At 34.6% G+C, this 24,484-nt stretch overlaps 2 protein-coding genes across 2 annotated transcripts; one reads left to right on the top strand and one right to left on the bottom strand.

Annotated features, from left to right (window-relative positions):
- Window positions 1-4,632: 4,632 nt before the first annotated feature.
- LOC127102544 (uncharacterized) lies at window positions 4,633-5,685 on the bottom strand. Its single transcript, XM_051039902.1, has 2 exons — window positions 5,631-5,685; window positions 4,633-5,540 (listed from the first exon to the last, which is right to left on the bottom strand). The coding sequence occupies exons 1-2, from the start codon at window positions 5,683-5,685 to the stop codon at window positions 4,633-4,635; spliced, it is 963 nt and encodes a 320-aa protein (XP_050895859.1).
- Window positions 5,686-8,974: 3,289 nt separating this feature from the next.
- Window positions 8,975-11,361, top strand: LOC127107907 (pentatricopeptide repeat-containing protein At3g16610). Its single transcript, XM_051045253.1, has one exon. It carries the CDS (start codon window positions 9,080-9,082, stop codon window positions 11,351-11,353), a length of 2,274 nt encoding a protein of 757 aa, XP_050901210.1. The 5' UTR covers window positions 8,975-9,079; the 3' UTR covers window positions 11,354-11,361.
- Window positions 11,362-24,484: the final 13,123 nt, after the last annotated feature.

Raw genomic sequence — 24,484 nt, 5'->3', positions numbered from 1 at the left:
AGCAGTCACCTCATGCTTAATTCCATTCTCCTCACAGAAATTTCTGAACTCTATAAAGTTATACTCACCTCCACCATCAGTTCTGAGAATGTTTAGCTTCTGACCACTCTGATTCTCAGCATTGATTTTGAATTGCTTAAATTCAACAAACACCTCGTGTTTGAACTTTATAAGGGATACTCATGTCATTCTTATGAACTCATCAACAAATGACACAAAATATTTATTCCATCCAAGTGAAGGTACTGGAAATGAACCACACACATTAGAATGCACCACACCCAGAGCATGTCTTGCTCTTTGAGGCATTTCAGATGAAAATGGTAGTCTTGGTTGCTTCTTCTCATGCACATATTGCATGACTTCCCCGACTTCTTAATTGCAGGAATTCCATGTACTAACTTCTTTGAATTCAGATGCCCTAAGCTTCTGAAGTTAAGATGACCAAATCTTTGGTGCCATAACTCACTTTCCTTCACAACACATGTTGCACTAAGGCATTCAGAGTTTGCAGTTTTAATATTCACTTTGAATGTTCTATTTCTCCCCTGTTCTGAATTCATAATCAGCTTCTGATTAAAGTCATACAACTTCAAAAGATTGTCCTTCATGGTAACTGAAAAACCTTTCTCAATTAATTGACTTACACTCATTATATTTCTTTTCATGCCAGGAACATACCACACATTCTGAATCAATGATATTTTACTATTACTCAGAATTACTCTGACATTTCCCATACCTTCAGCATTGAGGTATTTATCACCAACACATCTGATCTTTATCCTCTTTCTAGAGTCAAAGTCAACCAACTATTTTTTATTTCCAATAAGAAGATTTGAGCAGCCAATGTCCATATACCACCAATCTGTCAAAACGAGTAATTTTGTAAAAACGTAATACAACGACAATTAAACTCGGATATCGTCTCAAGGATTCTTGTTTGTAATAATTAAACGTAATCGAATGGGGGGGGGGGGTTTGATTTGGTGTTCAATTACAAAAATGCAGAAAATAAGTGATTATGAAAAGTGATTATTTGAATAAGCTGAAACGAATCAACCCACTATATCATCTTCCGACTTATCATTGATCCCTATAAAATTCCAATTCCCTAAACGAGTCTGATCCTATTCGATTACAAAAGCTACTAACAAGCACAATAACAATTATACGAAGTATGCCCCTGAATTCCGAGTAAAGCAAACGGATTAAAACTATTGCGAATTAAGCAAACGCAATATGATCGAACGCGATAATGCAAAAGCTACACTAATCACGAAATTGATTCAAAAGCAGACAACAATCAAATTAAAGAATTCTATCATGTAAAAACAATTAAATTAAGCAAGTAATTGTGATTATAGATATAATTCAAAGGAACAGATTAATGGAAAATTATAAAAGAACCTCAAAGTGACATCCGATTACAGTGAATTGATTCTTGGGAAATTAGTTCTCCATAGTCATTCTTTGCAAGCTCTCAAATTCGTACATGAATAGTGATTTTCCCGTTCAATTCCTAATGGTGTACGGCTGCTAGACCTAGGGGAAAACAAAGACCCGTTTTACAACTCAACTGGGTCGACCTAGCCCACTACAAATGACCCAACAAAAATACAAATAAAATTATGCAACTTCAACAAACTTTCTGGCCCTGCTACAGTCCGATTCAGCTCTCGACTTCTGAACAAAAGTTGTAGATCTTTTCCTTATCTTTCCAACACATACTCACAAGCCTCAATCTGATACTCGTAGCTCAAGATATGATTTTTCTCGTGAAAGCTACTAATGCTGAAAATATAATGCGAAAAACAAATAAGTGCAAAAATAAAATAAATTGTAAAAACACATTAAAACATAAAAATAAGTAAAGCAAACCAAAGAAATGCTTAAGTACAAACATGGAAGAACGCGCATCAAAATGCACTGATCAAATTCTCCCACACTTGAACTTTTGCACTCCGAGCAAAACGAAAAACAAAACAAAGAAAGCACAAATACATCATCAGTTACTCATCCTAGGCTACAAGTCATCTTCGGTTAACTTTGCATTGATAGGTACTAATCTTGCACACTAAGGATATTATAAGAACACTAATCCACAGTTATGCAGACATAAACCTCCTGAATACACAAATCAACTCGAATCATATTATTATACTAAAGCCTAACTTACTCATCCTTCTTTTGCTCTTTTTCATTCAGGCGCAATCACATTAAGCCCGTTATCTCCACACACTCATAGCAAGGCGACCGGTTAGTGACTCTGATCCTTTTCTGCATGGGGTTCTGGTACTTAAGTGGCATAACCCTTTGCTTACTCACTTGTAGTTGCGGGGGATCGGACCGTAATTCGCCCTACCAAGTTCAGCACCAGAAACCGCTGAACCAACTAACAACGAGTCAAAAACTTTTTTTTTGAAGGTTCTACAACCGTTGGGTTAAGTGACCGGGTGAGGGTCACCAAACTTAGAAGGTGCATTCCTTTATTTTATTTTCTTTCTTTTTCGGAACACTCACTTATATTCATCGGCTTCCCTGCGTAAAGTGTGTGTGAGATGGTGCTGACTGCTGAAATAAACTACTCAAGAGCTGTCAGAGAATGAGAATTTAAGGCTAAAACATAATAAAAATTCAACTCAATTTCCATATGCAGGAGACTTACGGTGTTAAAACAATACCGATCTTGTGAATTTTTCTCAAGTCTCCGCAAACTCGACTCAAAGTAATCTATAGCCTAAAACTTTCAAGAAGATGCAATTTTTTTAGAAAGAAAAAAAAAACAAAGAACAAAAACAAAGAAACTAAAGTATTCCCTCCCCCACACTTAAAATATGCATTATCCTCAATGAAAGAAACAAACATAAAATAAGAGAGAGAAGAGAGAGGAAAGAACACACCCGAGTAGTCAAGGAGGATAGGTGATCACATAAGCAGCCTTTCCCAAAGAGATATATTCTACATTTTCTTCTTCCAAAATGGGGCTGTCATGGAATAGCTTTGGGTAATGTCCATTGAACTTAAAATTTTTATTAGTACCTTCGCCTTTTATTTCAGGATCAAAGAATCTTCTAAAAGTAAAAGTGTCAAATGGACACGTGAAGGTGATATGACTTGGAATGTTAGCCAATGTCCAACCAAATGCCTTTTTATGCTTCCTTAAAATCTGCAAAAGCTTATTTTCTTGATCGAATACAAGGTTAGAAGAGATAATAACAGGGAGTTTCTCATTACTCTCCAAGTAAGCATATTTCAGGTTCTCAGGGAGCTCTTTTAGCTCTAAGGACGGGGGCTGCTCGGTGGATGGAGTGCTTGGGGCAGCCGGGAACGCAAGAGCATCAACTGCAAAAACAAGTTTATTGGTAACAACTTCACCTGTCGGAAATGTATCAGCCTGTAAGGCAGCATCAATCTCAGCATAGACAACACAAACGTTAGTGTCAGTACAATCAGAACATGAATAAATATCATCAAAACCAGAGAGAGATGGAAAATCAAGCGCAAATAGTTCAGAACTAGAGTCATCAACTAATTCAGAAATCAGCTCAATATGAAAAACGGAATGCTCTTCCATAGGGTGTTTCATGGCATCAAAAATGTTAAATTTTGCGACAATGTCACCAAATTCCATGGACATGGTTCCATCGTCAACATCAATTTTTGTCTTCGCCGTTTTCATGAACGGTCTGCCTAAAATGATGGGAGCTCCGCTTGCCTTGGTTTCTCCTTCCATGTCTAGAATATAGAAATCTGCAGGAAAAATCAAATCGTTAACTTGAACAAGAACATCTTCGACTACCCCGGCGGGTCGAGCATTGCTTCTGTTTACCAATTGAATGATTAAACCTGTATGCTGCAAAGGACCAAGACAAAGGTTATTATAAACAGAAGTAGGCATAACATTAATGCCCGCTCCCAAATCAAGCATGCAATTCTCAAATTTACTATCCCCGATGGTACAAGGAATAACAAATGTTCCCGGATCCTTCTGCTTTTGAGGCAGAACCTGAGTAGTGAGGGCTGAAACATTTTGCTCGCCTACAATCTGTTTGGATGATTGTTTGGGCTGAATAAAGGCAGAAATATTTCGTCCTAAGTTTACTTTTTCACTCCCCTTAATCCTCCTCTTGTTGGTACACAAATCTTTCAGAAACTTTGCATACTTAGGAATCTGCTTAATAACATCAAGTAGCGGAATGTTTACCGCAACCTTTCGAAAAACATCCAATATCTCTCTTTCTTTGTCTCCCTCCTCAATTCTTTTATTTTTCAGAACTCTATGTGGAAAAGGGACTGGTGGCACATACTCATTTTCTGTAATTTTTTCAGTTTCGACCACAATAGAAGAAGGAGAAGAAAGTTCAGCTGAGTGAGGTTCAGAAGGAGAAAGTTCAGAAGTTACCTCAATGATTTTTTTATTTTTTTCAGGGGCTGGTTCTGTAAGTTTTCCGGATCTCAAAGAAATTGCGCTCACATTAGCATTAGGACCATTCGGATTGAAAACTGTCTGGGCTGGAAGTTGGTTCGAACCTTGAGCTTGCATGTTATTTATTTGAGTAGCAAGCTGTCCCATTTGTGTGTTCAAGGTCTGAATGCTGGCATCGGTTCTTTGTTGGAACTGGAGGTTGTTCACGGCCATTGCTTAACAAGATCCTCCAAGGATGGTCCGGAAGGTGCAGGGGCAGCCGCTTGAGGTGAGTTCTGTTGTTGGCTGGTTTGCGGGTTTCCATATCGAAGGTTGGGATGGTTCCTCCAATTGGGATGGTATTCGTTGGTGGACAGGTCAGGAGTGTTGTTGTACCTGTTTTGATTGTAAAGGTTGGCTGCATAAGCTTGTGGCAGCTCAGTAATGGACTCGTCTCTCAGAATAGGACAAGTATCGGTCGGGTGCTCAGGAGAAGTACAAATGCCACACCAAGTTGTTGTTTGAGGTTTTGCTACTGCCAGCTGTTTGACTAAGGCAGTGAGTTCTTCAATTCTGGTCTCTAAGGCTTTGTTAGAAGAAACTTGAATTTGACTCACGCCTTTGCTTTGCACAGAATTGTCCCTAATGGTGAACTGTTGAGAATTAAGAGACATATTTTCAATAAGGGCTTTGGCAGCAGCTGGAGTTTTATCGACTAATGCTCCACCACTAGCAGCATCAAGAATGTTCCTGTCCATCGGTAGCAACCCCTCATAAAAGTATTGGATGAGGAGTTGCTCAATGATCTGATGTTGAGGGCAGCTAGATACCAAGTGCTTGAATCTCTCCCAATACTCGGTCAGCGACTCATTGCCTTGTCTAATACCACAAATCTCCTTTCTTATTGAGGCAGCTCTGGAGGCAGAAAAATATCTTTCCAAGAACACTTTTTTCAGGGTTGTCCAACTTGCAATTGAGTTTGGCTCGAGATAATAAATCCAATCCTTTGCTGCACCTTGCAATGAAAAAGGAAAAGCTCGAAGTTTGATATGGTCTTCAGTTATTCCTTCAGGCCTCAACGGTGTAGAGCACACAACCTGAAATTCTTTGAGATGTCTATGTGGATCTTCACCTGCAAGACCACTAAACTTTGGCAACAAGTGTATTAAACCCGATTTTAATTCAAAAGGAACAGCAGCAACATCATATTCAATACACAAACCATTGTAATTCACATCAGGAGCAGCTAACTGCCTTAAGGTTCTATTATCAGTCATTGTCAAAAACAAACACAATGAAGGAAAACGATTAAAATAAATTTAGAAAAATAAACTAACACCGAAATTAATCTAATAACGTCATTTAAAAATTTTGAGAATTTTTTCGGAATTTTCTAAAACTATCAAAACAGAAAAAAAATCATAAAAAATAGAAAAATAAGGAATTTTGATTTTTTAGGGTGTCGTCCACTATTTAGTTCCTAAATAGAGGCTTTTGATCCTTGATTTTTTCCTAATAAATCGACAAAAAATCGGAATAATCTGACACGATTTTCCTAAAAACAGATTTTTTTCCTAAACCGCAAAAACACCCGAACGCAAGTTGGACGAAACTGCGAGGAAACTAGGACCTATACGCTTAGACACTAAACCTATGACTCTAAAAACGATTAAAAGAAACAAGAATCCCCGGCAACGGCGCCAATTTGATTCGTTGTCGCGCGCGGATCAAAACGAGTAATTTTGTAAAAACGTAATACAACGACAATTAAACTCGGATATCGTCTCAAGGATTCTTGTTTGTAATAATTAAACGTAATCGAATGGGGGGGGGGGTTGATTTGGTGTTCAATTACAAAAATGCAGAAAATAAGTGATTATGAAAAGTGATTATTTGAATAAGCTGAAACGAATCAACCCACTATATCATCTTCCGACTTATCATTGATCCCTATAAAATTCCAATTCCCTAAACGAGTCTGATCCTATTCGATTACAAAAGATACTGACAAGCGCAATAACAATTATACGAAGTATGCCCCAGAATTCCGAGTAAAGCAAACAGATTAAAACTATTGCGAATTAAGCAAACGCAATATGATCGAACGCGATATTGCAAAAGCAACACTAATCACGAAATTGATTCAAAAGCAGACAACAATCAAATTAAAGAATTCTATCATGTAAAAACAATTAAATTAAGCAAGTAATTGTGATTATAGATATAATTCAAAGGAACAGATTAATGGAAAATTATAAAAGAACCTCAAAGTGGCATCCGATTACAGTGAATTGATTCTTGGGAAATTAGTTCTCCATAGTCATTCTTTGCAAGCTCTCAAATTCGTACATGAATAGTGATTTTCCCGTTCAATTCCTAATGGTGTACGGCTGCTAGACCTAGGGGAAAACAAATACCCGTTTTACAACTCAACTGGGTCGACCTAGCCCACTACAAATGACCCAACAAAAATACAAATAAAATTCTGCAACTTCAACAGACTTTCTGGCCCTGCTACAGTCCGATTCAGCTCTCGACTTCTGAACAAAAGTTGTAGATCTTTTCCTTATCTTTCCAACGTATACTCACAAGCCTCAATCTGATACTCGTAGCTCAAGATGTGATTTTTCTCGTGAAAGCTGCTAATGCTGAAAATATAATGCGAAAAACAAATAAGTGCAAAAATAAAATAAATTGTAAAAACACATTAAAACATAAAAATAAGTAAAGCAAACCAAAGAAATGCTTAAGTACAAACATGGAAGAACGTGCATCAAAATGCACTGATCAATGATATTTTACTATTACTCAGAATTACTCTGACATTTCCCATACCTTCAGCATTGAGGTATTTATCACCAACACATCTGATCTTTATCCTCTTTCTAGAGTCAAAGTCAACCAACTATTTTTTATTTCCAATAAGATGATTTGAGCAGCCAATGTCCATATATCACCAGTCTGTCAAATATGCATCATCAGATTCAAAAGCCATCAATAATACAGATTCATCATCAGAATCTCCTCTGGTTATGTTTGCTTTTTCTGACTTCCTTTCCTTGTTTGACCAACAATCAGCACCGAAGTGGTCAAACTTCTTACAACATTAGCACTGGACCTTCCTCTTATCATGCTTCTCCTTCCCCTTCTGAGTACGCTTCTTCCTTTCATAAATTGAGGTTTTTTGACTTCTAAACACCATCAGATCTCTTCATGGCTTCTGACCAAGCATGCTTATGATATTTCTTACCAGAAGCTGCTTTCAGAGCCTGTTGCTCTACCTCTATTTCAGAGTTTCACTCAGTCAGACGCAACTTTTCTGCCTCTAGACTGCTTTGCAGCTCTTCAATTCTCATGGTGCTAAGATCCTTAGATTTATCAATTGATACCATAATGTAATCAAATTGAGGAGTAAGAGATTTAAGTACATTCTCAATGATCCTTTCATCAGAGAGAGTTTCTCCACATGACTTCATCTCATTTGTGATAAAAATCACTCTAGAGATATAGTCAGGTACCTTCTCATTGTTCTTCATGTTAAGATTCTCATACTTTTTACATAGAGACTGAAGCTTTACCTTTTTCATTGACGCATCACTGTCGTAACACTGTACCAGTGTGTCCCACACAACCTTCACCGTTGTCGAATCAGTGATTTTCTCAATCACATTCACACCCACACACTAATGGATGTAGACCAACGCCTTTTGATATTTCTTCCTCAAATCACGCTGGGCATTTCTCTGCGTATTCGTTGCATTTTCTGGAAGTGCAACCGAAATGTAATTGTCGTTGACGAGATCAAGAACATCTTGAGCGGCGAATAACACACGCATATGAATCATCCATCAATTCCAATTCTTGCAGTTGAACACTGGAAGCTTAATACTCAGATTACCGTTTTCGTTCATCTTCAACTTTGTGCAAATCACTCAGATCTCACCAAACACTAGTGTTTTCCAATCCCGTAGAATCAAGAAATGTGATTCTGTTTCGATTTCGATTCAGAAATTCAACACGAATTCAAGTAACGAAATCAATCACACAATGTCTCACCGTTCACTCGTGTTTCCCTGTGGATCTGAACCAGTGCTCTAGATACCAATTGTTGGTGCACATGGTGAAGAATATGAAGATGAAGAAGATGAAGATGAAGAAGATGAAGATGAAGGAAAAGAGAGAGAGAGAGAGAGAGAGAGAGAGAGAGAGAGAGAGAGAATAACAAACTCTAATAAACTTTCATTACTATTCCACTAACGGTTACATAGAGAATTGCTACTCCACTACTTTTTCGTACATTGTGTTACATTACTTAATGACTAAGCACACTACTCACTTATATACCCAAACAATAATGACATGTAAGCGAAAATACTAAATATATGTAATGAAGAATAATTTTATAACATCTTTTATAATTTCTCTTTTTTATATAATAATAATTATATTTCTTAATAAATATAAATAGTTTAAAACTACTTATAAAAAAAATGTTTAATGGTTATTTTGTGAGAAGCACTATTGCTATTATAAGAGCCCGGTTGATATATCCAAATCTAATATATTTTATATCATTTTTTAAATTTAGTAAATATTCTCAAAAGAATTGCATAACTAAGTTACAAGATAAGAAAGAGAGAAATAGACATTCCAGGCCAGAAGAGTTGCAGCATGAGCGTCATGGCTGCACAGTGGGTACACCAACCTTGTCATCTCCCTTGTGCTTCCACTACGCCTATTCGTTTTGTGTCGCAAACTCCAAAGCTTTCAAATGACCCACGTGGAACAAGATTAACCAAACCCCTTGCATTTGCAGCCACAGAAACACAATACGAACAACCCAGCATTCAACCACTCATTGATCTCTTAAAGTCCTGCGAGGAAAATGGATTTCTGAAACAAGCCAATTGCATTCATGGGCATGTTTTAAAATCCGGTTTTAGTGACCGAGACACTTTGGTGTTTCTTAACCACGTAGCTCATGCCTACTCAAAATGCATGGATTATGATTCTGCTCTTAAGGTGTTCGATGGTATGTCTAAGAGAAATGGGTTTTCTTGGACTGTCATGATTGTTGCATCGAACGAACATGGCTACTGCAGTTACGCGTTGGAACTTTTTTGCATGATGTTGGAACAGGGTTTGTTGCTTGATGGGTTTGCTTTCTCCGCTGTTTTGCAGTCTTGTGTTGGATTGGATTCCTTGGAGTTGGGTGAGATGGTTCATGCCCAAATTGTTGTTAGGGGTTTTCCGACGCATGCCTTTGTTGGGACATCTCTTCTCAACTTGTATGCGAAGTTAGGAAAGTGTGAGTGTTCTGTTAAGGTGTTCAACAACATGACAGAGCTTAATGATGTTTCTTGGAATGCAATGATTTCTGGTTTTACCTCTAATGGTTTATACTTACAAGCATTTGATTGTTTTCTCAACATGATTGAAGTTGGTGTGTCGCCTAATAAAACCACGTTTTTATGTGTTTCGAAGGCAGTTGGGCTGTTAGGTGACATTACCAAGTGCAGTGAAGTTCATAGGTATGCTTCTGAATGGGGATTGGATTGCAATGCTTGGGTTGGAACAGCTCTTATTGATATGTACTCTAAGTGTGGGTTTCTGTCTGATGCACAAGTATTTTTTGACTCGAAGTTCACGAGTTGCCTGGTTAGTGCACCTTGGAATGCAATGATAACAGGATATTCACAAGCTGGTTGTCACCTAGAAGCTTTGGAAGTCTTCACAAGAATGTGCCAAAATTTCATCAAACCAGATCTTTACACATTCTGTTGTGTGTTCAACTCAATTGCTGCTTTAAAGTGCCTGAAACCCTTAAAGGAGACACATGCGGTGGCTCTGAAATCTGGATTCAGTGTGAGGGAAATTAGTGTATCGAATGCCCTTGCCGATGCTTATGTCAAATGCGAGTCACTTGAAGCTGGAGAGAAGGTATTCTATAAAATGGAAAAGAAAGATATAGTATCTTGGACAACCATGGTGACTGCATATTGTCAATATTCGCAATGGGGAAAAGCCTTAGCTACCTTCTCACATATGCGGAGCGAAGGCTCTGCGCCCAATCGTTTTACCTTCTCAAGTGTGATTACAGCATGTGGTGGTCTTTGTTTACTGGAACATGGCCAGCAAATTCATGGTCTAATATGCAAAGCCAGCTTGGATACTGACTCATGCATTGAAAGCGCCCTAATTGACATGTACTCTAAATGTGGCAATTTGATAGAGGCAAAGAATATATTTGAAAGGATATCTAACCCGGATACTGTTACCTGGACTGCAATTATATCCACTTATGCTCAACATGGTCATGTTGAAGATGCCCTTCAACTCTTCAGAAAAATGGAACAATCAGCCGTGAAAGTCAATGCTGTTACATTGTTATGCATACTTTTCGCATGTAGCCATGGAGGAATGGTGAAGGATGGCCTGAGAATTTTCAATCAAATGGAGGGTACTTATGGCGTTGTACCAGAAATGGAACATTATGCTTGTGTTGTTGATCTCTTAGGCCGCGTTGGCCGTCTAGATGAAGCAGTGGAGTTTATCGACAGAATGCCAATCGAGCCGGATGAGATGATTTGGCAGACTTTGTTAGGAGCGTGCAGGATTCATGGAAATTCTGAACTAGGGGAGACTGTGGCTCAAAAGATTCTATCAGCTCAACCGGAGCATTCTTCTACCTATGTTCTTTTGTCCAACACTTACATGGAATCAGGATTACTTGAAGATGGGGTTAGTTTGAGAGATGTCATGAAAGAACGGGGCATTAGAAAGGAACCAGGGTATAGTTGGATTTCTGTGAGAGGTGAGGTTCATAAGTTTTATGCTAGAGATCAACAGCATCCCCAGAAAGATAAAATCTACACTATGTTAGAAGAGTTGACTAGGAATATTAAGTACATGCATTATGAACCAGAATTAAGTATAATATTCTAACACATGAACTCAACTTGTTGATTATAATAGTGCTTAGACACTAAGGAAAATAAGGGAAGGGATAGAGGGGTCATCCAGGCTTGTGACAAAAATAATAGCATGATTGATGTTATGACCAAAACTGAGGTAACAATTGATAGCATGTGGCCAACTATTAGTACAAATATAAAAATCAACATGAGGGAGGTCTGGATATTGCCATTGGTGTTTTCCAATTTGGAAAGCAACATGTCTATAATAGTATAACGTTGAGTAGATGCAAAGTATCTGGTTTATAGATGACTAATATTTGTTGTAGAATTTCACCAATCACTTTTTGTTAGAAATCTTTCTCCCAACCATGTTCTTCGAACTCAAGACTTTTGTTTAAAAAATCCGAACTAAGTTTCACTTATAGCTATATAATTTTGGTGCAAAATATCTCGTCTAATAACAATATTTAAGTTGACTAACTCCAATGCTTTAAATAATGAAGATTTTCAATTTTCAATTTTAATTGAGTTAATATACAAGTTAGTCCTGAATGTCTTAACGAAACCAACCCCTTTTCAATCAACGTCATCTTCATCTCCATTGTTCAACCAACTACATCTTCATCGTTCATTAACGAAACCAAACACTCTTCAACCAACGTCATCTTCATCGTTCTTTGCTTACGTACCGTCGAGGAGGAAGACGATATCAAATTCATTGTTTTTGGCTTAACAACCATCGAGGAGGAAGACCAAGACATTTATTTAGTTTTCTTACTTATTCATCATGTTTCTGATACGTAAACTTTTATCGCCATGCAACTACAATAAAATTCAGTTGTCATTGTGTTGATGTTTATGTTTATGTTGTTGATGTTGTTGAATGATCATGATTATATGTGAAAATAATAAGGTTAAATGAAAGAGTTATTTGTTTATGTTGTTGTTGATATTGTTTTTTATGTAGTTGTTGGTGTCTTCGCGCCTTTTCTTGCATTTTCTTCTCCCATTCCACTAGTTTTGCATTAACAAGGAAAGCCAAATGAATTAAATATCTTTCATTTGTTACTTCATTGTTAGATAGTCATCATAACCATAAAGCTTTACTTTATGTTCTTGAGCATTAACTTTATTTACATTAAATGAGTTATTTTCTTTATTAAGCAAAATGTATGGATCACTGCACTACTTTTTGATCAAAAATCTTTATCTCAGACTATTATTTCATCAATACAACATCTCGGATAATCACCTTTCTTTTGATGGGGTCATGGTTCTTGCATGCTCTAGTTGAATAATATCTTATGAGCAACAAAGTCTCACTCTTGTTGTATAGTTTTCTTCTTCTTTCATATGTCTTGATGTTGAATGTTTTATGTCTTGATAGATGGTCTCTTCTTCGTATAGTAGCGACAAAACTTATACAAATGAAACTCGGACAAATGATTCTCAATCTATAGATGGAAAACATAAAGAATAAAAAACAAAGAGGTGTCACAATGATGGCTAAATTAACAAAAGTCCACACATTGGTAACAAATTTCTGATAGAGTTTAATGTTGTATATTCGATAGCTGATGGTCCTCATTCTTCGCTTTTTAAGAGTTATGTTGCGTTCCTTGGACGTAGCAAAGTCAGTATATTAATAAATAATTGGAAAGATGCAACAAAGGATGTGAAAGAGAGCATATGGAAAAACGTTAAGGTATTAATTTTAATTTTCATTGCTTCAATATTACTTTTTATAATTACTAATACATACTTATTGATGTAATTATAGTTGACGTTTGAGTTTTTCGATGATCATAAGTTAAAAAAAATGGATCACTTATGCTGATACGTGTTGGAAGGACTTTAAGTCACGACTCACGCGTGACTATATTAGGGAGCCTAAGCATGATCATGAGCATCTGTGGATGAAATATAATTTTCTTGACAAGAAGGTTTGAAAAAAAATTGTGAAGTCTCATAGTTCTGATGAGTTCCTGGTTAGTACTAATTTTATATTATGATAACTTTATGTTATGATTTATAGATGGAATCATGCAAGTTAATATTTTTCCTATGTTTATAATAGGTTAAAAGTGAAACAGAAAAGATGAACAAGACAAAAAATAAATACTCTTATAGATTGTCTCGTGGGGCATACATGAAATTTGAGAAAACAATGATTAATGAAAAAAGACAATAACCGGGAGATGAGGACTTCGTGAGTCGTGATCGCAACCCATCTCCATCATCACAACATGAAAAGTGGAAGAAGGCTCGACAAAGACCATGTGGAGAGTACACTTCAGATGCCTCAAGAGCAGTTGCTGAGAAAATTATAAGTAGGTTTTGTTGTGCGTATGTTATGTGTTATTTAAATCATTTTAGTAATTAACAATATATATCTTATCATATTGTGTAGGATTCGTTGGTTGTGTTGGTCCGTGAATGTTGTTTTGTTCTAAAATCACGATATGATATATTAGTAGAAGTAATCAGAACAAATTAGCATTGTGGGCGTGTCCGTGGTGTTGGAGATGACATCGGGCTTATTTCATTTAATTTTTGACATATTATTGTCACAATCGCTTCAAGTAAAGTGACCAAACATGAGAAAGCGTGTTTCACCAATCGACACACTTTCATGTCATTTGCCTTAAACACTTTTGATTTTGTAGCAATAGAGACCGTTGATATTTTAAAGAGTGCTTAAAGACTCATGCATATCAGTGTTGTCTTCTAGAACAATGAATATAATTTTTATGGATATTTATTTTGCCATTAAAACAAAATAACGACACAGTTTATTGTCCGTTTACCTTCTATTTTTATTTCTATACTTTTATATACAATTACAAAAGAAATTTTCAATTCACCTCCACGATTACTCACAAACTTTTTAAAATGCTTATTTCGGCCGATTTTAAATGACTTTGTTTTGAAAGAATTTTTTTAGAGTTTATCAATACACACACGATCCATCAATCTTCCTCTCCCCATTCTATCATTTTCATATTAAAGAAAACTTTAAAAAAATTCAAAAAATGCAACTCTCTCACCTATTTCTTTGCATGCCTACAAGCCTCTAAAAATGGTGGATCCTATATAGTTTACTTCTCCCTTTCCTTTTCTCGCCACAACTCAACCGATGAAATGTTGGTTTTCTCTCGTATCTTTCTCTAAAAAATTCTACTTTTTCATGCCAAGTCAATCATTTTCATAGAGCACTCATGCCATCTTTCAACATAATCAAACTCTTAATTGGATCATTATACCACACACTCAACACCTATTATTACTCTAACTTTTTCAAAATACCTAAAATCTCTCAAGTAGAAACTTCTTATTGAAAGCTTTCTTACTCAACAAAATTTCCATCATGATGAATCACTACACCATGACCAAATAATCATTCGTTGCAGAATCTAATCCCTATAACAATCCATAAGAACAACTTGTTCAATATATAAATTACTAAATCTCCTTTTCAAATTCAAATAATATAAAAGTAGTTGATTACGTATAAGAAAGTTCAGCAGGGAATTAATAAAACTTAGTAAGGAAATCACTAACAGCAAGTGGAGCTCATAATTTGACGAAGGACAAGTTTGGAGCCACATGATAATTCACTATATGAAGAAACACTTTTTCTAGGGGCACTAAATAAATTTCTTTACGTGCAAGAGACATGTGATATAGGGAAATAAAGTTAACACACTCAAATGTATCTCATGCACAAAGATGATTAATCGAAATGAGTTATTTTTTATTTTTTAAATTTTTTTTATAAGATATTTTCGATTAAGATGCATACTAAACCGTTTTCTTTAAAACGTTTAAAGACACCGGCCGAAATCATATAAATATATGATCAACCATGCAATTCTCACACTAAAAAATGATATTAAGACCACATGTAATAATTTTCTAACAGATATTTAAAAAACGAAAATACAAGTTTGCAAGAGACAAATCTGTCAAATAAAACTCTTGAATCCACCATAAAGTGAATTTTTTTTGAATGTTTATATGATCAAAGATAACGTTACAGTTACGTCCAAACGTGTTTAAATACAAAAAAAAATAATCTTAATGAGCATTTAATCCAAAATAAAATATAATAGAAAATTGTGAAAAAATATTAAATTGTTGTTTTTCGGGCATAAAACAAACTCCAATGTAGGGGTAGTTATTGGTTCAGACAAATCAGAATCAAACTGGAATCCAAACCAAATTATGGTGTTTGGGTCGGATATTTTTTTTAGCTCGGGCAAAAACCGAACCACGCCAATAAAACCCGATTTTAATTTATTTGGACAACGGATTTTCAAAATTCTATCTGCGAGTCTGTCTATCAAAACCAATCATATTAATTCATATAATCTATATCATTCTCATGGAAACTAATATAAGATATTCAACTTTAAGAAGGAAGCAAAATGGAACTTCATTTGTGACATTCACAACCTATATGAAGAAATGAAAAGATATATATTTGTATTATTATAGAAAATTAGTTGATGTAAATTTAAAATATTTTAAAAATATTTTTGCACATTTGTTTTTAATGTATTCGACTAATCCAATCCAAATCAATATTTTATTTCTCGGTTTGATTCGGTTTGGATTTTATTGAAAAAATGTGAAAATTCAATCCAAACAAATCCATAATTTTTTTATCGGTTTAGACATCATATTCTCTCAAGATCGAACCAAACCGACCCGCGAACATCCTTACTCTGATGACTTAAAAAACCTATATGTCATGGCAAAGTGGAGAGTTGGAATCGTGAGTCGATTCACTATCCAAAAAGGTATAATAATAATCATTCTAACATCGGACGTCAAACTTACACAAATCCTGCCGACCCTTTCTGTCGCGCGACTTCTTATTTGATACACGCAATCAACCTTCCTACATCAAAAGTTGCCTAATCTTTGAAGACAAATATTTGTAAAGGTAATAAGGATATGTGAAGTTTTGGTGTAATTTGAAAAGTAATGGGATGCCTTTATTTAGAGTGAAAAAACCAACTCGAGCCTATGAACAAACAAATTAGGTCATATGTGTTAGATTGATTTTTCAGAGAGTGCCCATCCAACTACGTTGAATATGTAATTGTTAATTATTTTATAATCATAGGAAAGAGTTTCAATAAGCATTGTTGTATCCCTTAAGGACAGTGGAAAACTTTTGATAATTTAGTTTTAGATTTTTAGGTACCTCGTGACTCTTTAAATAGTGTGTCAATTCTATATATCAGTCATATTTGTATATATCAGTCATATTTGTAAACATGCAAAACAATCATGCGACATATACAATGTCAAGTCCAATACAATCACTAATATACCTGAGGCTGTCAACCATGCTTGCATATTCATATCGTCTTATGTTGTCACCAATGTTTCTAAAGAGTTTAGCTCTTGGATTATATGGGGTGCATGTAGGTTTCAAGTCAAAGTAATTATATTTATTTTAGATCTTTTCAACGTAATGAGATACATCCAAAGAAACTTCCTTTTTTAACTTAGTAATATTAATATTCAGGATTACGCTCCCTTTTTCGAGGAATGACATATCAAAGTTGTTACACAACAACAATTTCATGTTATTTATGACATTAATATTTCCACCAAATATGAGCAAGTTGTCTAGATAGAAACATATAATTTGAGATAATTATATGTCATTCTTAGACTTGTATTAATACATTTATCGCTTTCATTCTCTTTAGAACCATTCGAGATAATTAGCATGTCAAAATTTTCATGTCATTTTATGAGCTTGTTTAAGACCGTACATAGATTTAGCCAACTTACATACCTTAGTTTCTTGCCTATGGTACAAAAAACCCTCGGATTATTCAATATACATTTCTTATTTCAAATCAATATTTAGAAAAACAATTTTAACATCTGTTTGGTGTACTTCTAAGTTATAAATTAGAGAAAGTTAAATGAATACCCTAATAAATGTTTTTTTTGTAATAGGTGAAAAAGTATCGAAGAAATCTATAGTCTCTTGTTGGCTAAAACCTTTGGCTACAAGGCAAACCCTATATTTCTCAACGGTTCAATCAGGTTTTAGTTTATTTTTCAAATTTCATTTACAGTCAATAGGTTTGTGTATATGATGCAAGTTTTCTAAGTGTTAGGTCTTGTCAGCTTCAAGTGAATACCTTTTATGGCTTTCTTCCATGAGTTTGCGTCCATATAAGACATATTTATTTAGAGATTTGTTGGATCCTTCCCTAAGATACAAACTGCAAAGTCGGATTCATAATCTTTTGATAACTCTTGTTCCCTTGCTTCTTTGATGTTCTTCTTCTTCTTATTTCTTTTTTTTGCTCTTGATCACAAAAATGTGACTCGATCAAGGGCCCCCACTATTTTTTATTTAAAAGGGAATTTGGTTTCATGAAAGTCAACTTCGTTTGACTCTATGAACACCTTATCACTCATGTTATAAAACTTGTATGCTTTATTGTTTATTGGATAACCAATGAATACATGTTCACGAGCTTTACTAGTGAGTTTAACTTGTGTAGTGTTATATTTTGAGCGTTTTAAATGGGAGCGCCCTCACCTAAGAATTGGTGGCAAAACCGTTAATTTACACGTCATGTTAACTTGTGTAAAGTCGTTAGTCAAGGAAGGGAAAGTCCAACATTACTCCCGAAATAATAGGTGGTTAATAACTCCTCTTAATTATGAGGTAGTGGTTGTAGCCACCCAGGGTTACCCAAACCCTAGACCACCATGAGGAATTTCTTACTTTGTTTCTCTAAATTTTTCTTAGATACCTTAAAAGATCGGTCAAATCACAAGAATATATTACTAGGGATTTCTACCTTTGACTTTCTATTAGGATTATCATTTATTCCCTTTGTCTTATTCTCTTATTAACCAAAGTGATAGATAATCATATTTATAATAATTTGAAACCTTAATGGGTCTAATATTTAAAACATACCAAAAAGACGATATATTACTTAACACGAATGCGAACCAAATCAACCAGATATGAGACACGTTTGGACCATCATCGTAGCTCGGCTGTCGAAAATGCGATAATGGTCAACCAACGTTGTTCAGGACGAAGCTCTGATGGTGTCGCTTCACCAATGTTTGTCGCCCTCATTAGTCGGACTTGTTGTCGCCTCCACGTACCTCAGTCATCAAACTTTTGATTGACTTGTCGGACCACCGCCCTATGGCTTTGGCATTGCCGACCTTTTCTGCTTAACATATTTGTCAGACTGCTGTCCCACGACTTCGGTGTCGCTGGACTTCCCGCCGAATGACTGACCCCTGTTGTCGATTTTCGTCAATCTTTTATATATATATATATATATATATATATATATATATATATATATATATATATATATATATATATATATATATATATATATATATATATATATATATATATTTCTCTTCGTGACTTTAAATTTTAAAACATACTTCTAAGTTTTTTATTAAAAAAAAATTAAAAAATATATCATAAGTTATATTTATAACTTCTGTGAACCATATTATGACAATTTAAATAAGTTGAAATATAGAGAAAAAGCTTTTAACATAAATGTTACTAATAGCTAGAGTAGTTTCTAAAAAATCACGCATGACATGATCATTGAGTGGGACCGAGTTGTTAGCCTAGTTCTGCTTTTGGTTAACTAACTAAACCATACTTTCAACTAAGTTGCGGAAAATTGAAGCATGATGTTTTTAAAGCTATTTTATATATTGAGGTCGATGTTATACCTAACTTCATCTTGCTTACCTATAACCACCCAAACCAAACATGCCTAACAAAAATGTTGTAGTGGTATTTACTTATACTTCTACTACCCTTTCACTCTTGTACTGCTTCACAGACTCTGCAGTACAATATTTTACATGCTCTATGTGGTGTACTCTTAAATCTAATATTAAATTTATCATATTAGCCTTAGAAATTTTATTGATTGTATTGAGTCCCCAAGTCTAATTAAAAAAAAATGTAATGAAAATATAGGATTTATAGTTACCTATTCTGAGTATAATACTTAAATAATTCAATTTTTTTAATTTTTTCTTCAAATTAACCTATTTTTCAATTTAATTCTCAAACTATGTCATTTAAAAAAAAACGTTAAGACGTAAGTATTAGATGAATTGACTTCTACCTTTAATTTTAAAGAGGGGGCGTCAATTGAATTGACTACCATAAATGGTGCTACCAATCCAATTGACGTCTATGTGTAAAAAATGAGAGAAGACGTCAATTGGTCTGACTCCTCTGTGTAATGTGATTTTTTTTTTGTATAAATAGATGTGTTATGTGATTCATTTTTCCACATCTCTTTTCATTATATTGCAAACATGGTTCGTCTTCGTCGCCGCTATGGAAAAATGATTTATTTGAGAGACAAGTCTCCGATGGAGATGCTCTTTTGGAACATCTATCATTTCGAGCAACTATAGAGGGAGTTGGTTTGTTGGTTAGACGGAAACATACTTATTAGAAGTATTGAGAGATTTGATGTCTTACGTGGATGAGTGCGGGTAAAAAATGATAAGGAGGTTAGAGAAGTGATGTTTGGACCAAATGATATCAGTTTGGTTGTTGTAATCAGTTATAAATGTTGTTTTTAAATGTTGTGGTTAAGTGTTTTTATCTGTTTTGATATATGTTATTTGTGTTGTTTATTCAGACATGTTCGATTTCAAGTGTGTTTAAGTTGGAGTGATGTTTGTTGTTAATCTTGTTGTAACAAAAAATTATTAATATATCAAAATCAAATGTTACAAAAATTGAAATGAGGTACTAAATTATGATGAAGAGGTTGCTCCGAGATTGAGACATTTTTTCTTATTGTGTCCGGGTTGACGACATATACTACAAAATCTTATCATTTTATCAGTCGTATCTATTTCTATTCTAAACGCATCTTATTTAACCGTTCTTTTTTCTTTCTTTGCATCTCATCGTTGTGTCAAACTATGCCCCCTTGATACGGAGGTCAATATTCCTCCATTGTTAGCACTAAGAAGCTTTCGTTATAGACATTCATGACGGTAATGACCTTGTAAACATCGGATAGATGGTTGTAAGCATTCTGGCAAGTATGTGCACATGCCACAATGACATGTGAGCAAGGAATACGGAAGACCTGAAACTTGGCATAGTCGCAACTTCTGTTTAGTTTGATAGCATATGATAAATTTGGCCTCCCCTCATTGTGGTTCATTGTTTCATGTACACTGAAATTTTGCCTGTGACGATCAAAGATTGTAACCGCGTGTGTGCTAGCTTTGATAGTTTCATCTTTTATCACTTTCATACAACATTCACTGAATAATTGACCTAACATTAACTCTGCACTCCATCTTTCTCCTATGGTTGTGAAGGTCGATGCCAACCTAAAATAGGTTGTTCTGACAAATGCGGTTATTGGTAGATTTCTAATGCCATTGAATATGCCGTTCATGCATTCCACAATGTTTGTTGTCATGTGGCCCTATCGACTTCCTCTGTAAAATGCCCTTGTCCAGTGTGGAGATGCACCATAGTGATCGTGTTAAATTGTAGTTCGGTATGCTTCAATACATCCCAGATCCCTAGACAAATCTCGGAGAATGGCATCTACAAAAAATTAACGACCAATAGAAATTTAAACCTTCGCAAAGCTTCGCTAGATTTGAGTGTTGAAAATGGAAGCACCGACAAGACCATGTCTTAACTGACGTTGTGATGCCAACCGAAGAAAAACCAACTCGTGATTATATGGTTTGGTACAAATTTGTTGGATTTTAGTTCTTCGCCCAGGATATGTACCTATACGACTCACGCCAGGTAAATTACACATAAGAAGGTTTAACATCTAACCTCCGACAACATTGCCAGACCGGTTACTTACAACCCATTACCCATCAAAAATTTCAGTCCATAAATAGACACATCATTAAGACAATTGTCCTTCCTCACAACCCATGTACCACCACCAACAAGAAGATCATCATTAAGACACCCAACATGGCTATGCACCCAACATATCACCCTACCATAACTGCCTTAGCCAAAACACCCAGCGATCATTTAACACCCACTGTCCCTCCTCATACTATAGCCAAGAAGCCCAAACATCACAGAACTAAAACATGCAACAACCATATGGCTACCAAACACCACAACAATCATTTCAACCTTTCCTCGACGCATCATTCACATCAATGTAACCCTTCAATCGTCCTGGTCACTCTCCAATAACTCAAACACAACTCAACTACTCTGGTATGGATCACGAACTCAACTATGGCAGTAGCGCTTCATTGCATACACAGGACTACGCGAATTTGTCAGAATATCTTAGGCAGTCTCCTGCAGGTGGTGGTGATGTTCCTGAGCTCTCAAATCCTGAAACACCTAAGGTGAATCATCAACGTGGGTTAGGGTCACGCGTTCGGGTAGCTAGGGGATGTGGTACCGAGGGTCGGTTAGGTCATCATGGTCAATGACATTAGTCCTTTTGGTTATCGTATATAAACGCATATTAATATTAATATCAATTGATCAGATTTCGACTTTTATCTAAAATGTATATTATTTTTCAAAAAAAAAAAATTACACAACACACATATGTGTCAGACCAATTGACGTCTCCTTTAAAACCTAACACACATGCACCAATCGGATTGACAACACTAGATATATAAGTTAATCCAATTTGTGCCACTTCTTTAACTTAGAAAGCACGCGCTAATTTATCTGACGTCACCTCTTCAAATTGTGTAATTTATGAATTCATCTAAAATTGAAGAAAAAAATTAAAAACTAAATTATTTGAATAAAAAATTCACATATATTGTTTTTCTTTTTGTAGTTTTCCACCATTTTTTTAATTATGTAACTTCATTATTGATGATGCAGCACAGATCTAGATTTTTGTGGTCCCATTTTCCCACTTATTTCGTATTGGAGTTCTTGTAAATCCAACATAAAAATGCAATTGCGAAAGCCATGGTGAGAAAAAGTTGTTTTTGTGGATACCACATCTCATAGTACACAGTATTGTTTTCAGTGGAAGATACCTTAGATAAGATAGCCCACCGTTTTCTTTTATATTTATTTTTTAAAATTAAATAATACCCTCTCCATCGTAAGCAAATTTTTTTTTTGTTAATCCTGAGTCTACACTGATAAAAAGGCTTTAGATCAAACTTGTAGTATGTTATGAATTTACTTTACACTTGAAAATAACATTTTTAAAAGTCTAGTTGATATGTTAACTTACTTATTCATTTATTTAATTTTAGAATATTTAAATGAATAATCTTATTTAAGTTTAAATAAATTAACACTTAAAAATTATTAAAAATTAATATTTATTTATATTTAATTATTTGAACTTATTTAATAACATAAATTTTATTGACTATTTGTTTTTATAATTTATATAATTATTTATACGTTGTTTTTATCTTATTTTCATACTTCTCCAAAATAATTTAAATTTATTTTAATATTTAATTTGATATTTTATAGAATCTAATTGTATACAAAATATTTCAATTATAATTTATAATAATATATTTAAATATTTTTAAAAAAATATTGTAGGTTAATAACTTAAATTATCATTTATAATTTAATATACAGATTAAAATATACTATAATAAAAATAGTAATAAAAATATGGACATCCATGTAAGTATGTCAATAATAGACATGTAGCATTTAATTTTATTGGTTTTTATTTTGATAGTCTTTAAGTTCGTGTTACTACGATGATGTATGGTCTTTTTTTAGTGTGAGAACTCTTACAGTATTGTTCTTTAAACAAATGTCTCGTTGAATTAAGATGTATGAGTGTTGTATATAAATTATCCTTAGTCTCGATTCTTAAGCAAAGTTAGAAAAGATGTCTCGTTGGATTGAGGTGTATGTGTGTTAATATAAACTACTATTGACCTCGACTCATAAGCAATATGAGACTATTTTGGACAGTCTAGAACAATTGCCCTCTAGTCGAGACTAAAAGGCACAATGCGAGCTTCGAGTTCCCACAAACGAGGCACCACTGCTTCGTTCGGGACCATAAATTTATGGTGAGGTGATGAAGTAGAGTCTTAGTGCAACAGAGCAAGCTTCTGGTATAAAGGAGGAGAGTTGGACCTGCAAACACCTAAGTTAGTGTGTGAATGACAAAAGATTAAAGTAAGTTATGGTTATAATATATCTCCAGATGTGGGATGCGAGGGACCGTCAGATAATATCCAATGGTGAATTATCGTTAGTAGTGTGAATTTAGTACATGTCTCAAGGTCGTGATGCATTATACCTTTAACGTTTTATGACCTTGGACTAATGACTAGGTCTCCTTGTTATTGGGCATTTGGTTGCCCGAGAATAATTTTATATTTTAAAAAAGATTGATTGATTTTTTCTTAATTAATGGTACGCAAATTTGATAATACAATATTTCACTTATTCACCTTTATAATTTTAAGAAGTCGTTAAATTTTTTAATTAACGGTTTTTAAGGATATTAAGCATGAATATTTTTTTACTAAAAACGACACTCATTCATTCAAATTGATAGAATACATCGAATAATAAAAATTCAAAATCGCTATAAATTGAATATTGATAAATCTGCTAACAAACTCACAACATCCACGTTAATAATATATAACGGCAAAACATCTACAAATGTGACAAAACCTATAAATATGACAAAATTGAAATGCTCGGAATACTCTTGTCCCCGAGTCTACAACATTGACGACATCAAAATCATTGATTGAATATATATTAAATCGAAACTAATATGTCAATCTAAACCAAACAAACACTGAACCAAGATGGAAAAACAAAATAATATCGCAATAAGACGATGATAAACACAACGTCGTACTAAGACGACGAAATCACGAAGAAAAAACTAAAAATATATGTGAAATCACTTATTTAAATAAAAAGGAAAGAAAAAAAATTAGATGGATGATTTTGAATAAAATATTAACCGTAAAATCATCCATCTTTAGTGAACGAAGAAAAGAGAAAATTAGATTCGAAAAAAGATCAATGATGAAAATAAGTGAGAGATGTTATACTTTAATCTACATCAAGTTCAATTCAAGTCAAATTTTAATTTTAAATGGAATATTGTGAATTCAA

Source organism: Lathyrus oleraceus, chromosome 7 (genome assembly GCF_024323335.1).
Source record: "Lathyrus oleraceus cultivar Zhongwan6 chromosome 7, CAAS_Psat_ZW6_1.0, whole genome shotgun sequence".
Lineage (NCBI taxonomy): Eukaryota > Viridiplantae > Streptophyta > Magnoliopsida > Fabales > Fabaceae > Lathyrus > Lathyrus oleraceus.
Note: the sequence above shows the minus strand (reverse complement) of the source record. Positions and strands in the feature narration are given on the sequence as shown.

Excerpts from the sequence above, each read along its gene's own strand:
- LOC127102544 (XM_051039902.1), bottom strand. The coding sequence starts at position 5,685 with ATGACTGATAATAGAACCTTAAGGCAGTTAGCTGCTCCTGATGTGAAT. Across the intron at positions 5,541-5,630 it reads TCCTGATGTGAATTACAATG|GTGAAGATCCACATAGACAT; the intron begins GTTTGTGTATTG and ends GTGGTCTTGCAG.
- LOC127107907 (XM_051045253.1), top strand. The coding sequence starts at position 9,080 with ATGAGCGTCATGGCTGCACAGTGGGTACACCAACCTTGTCATCTCCCT.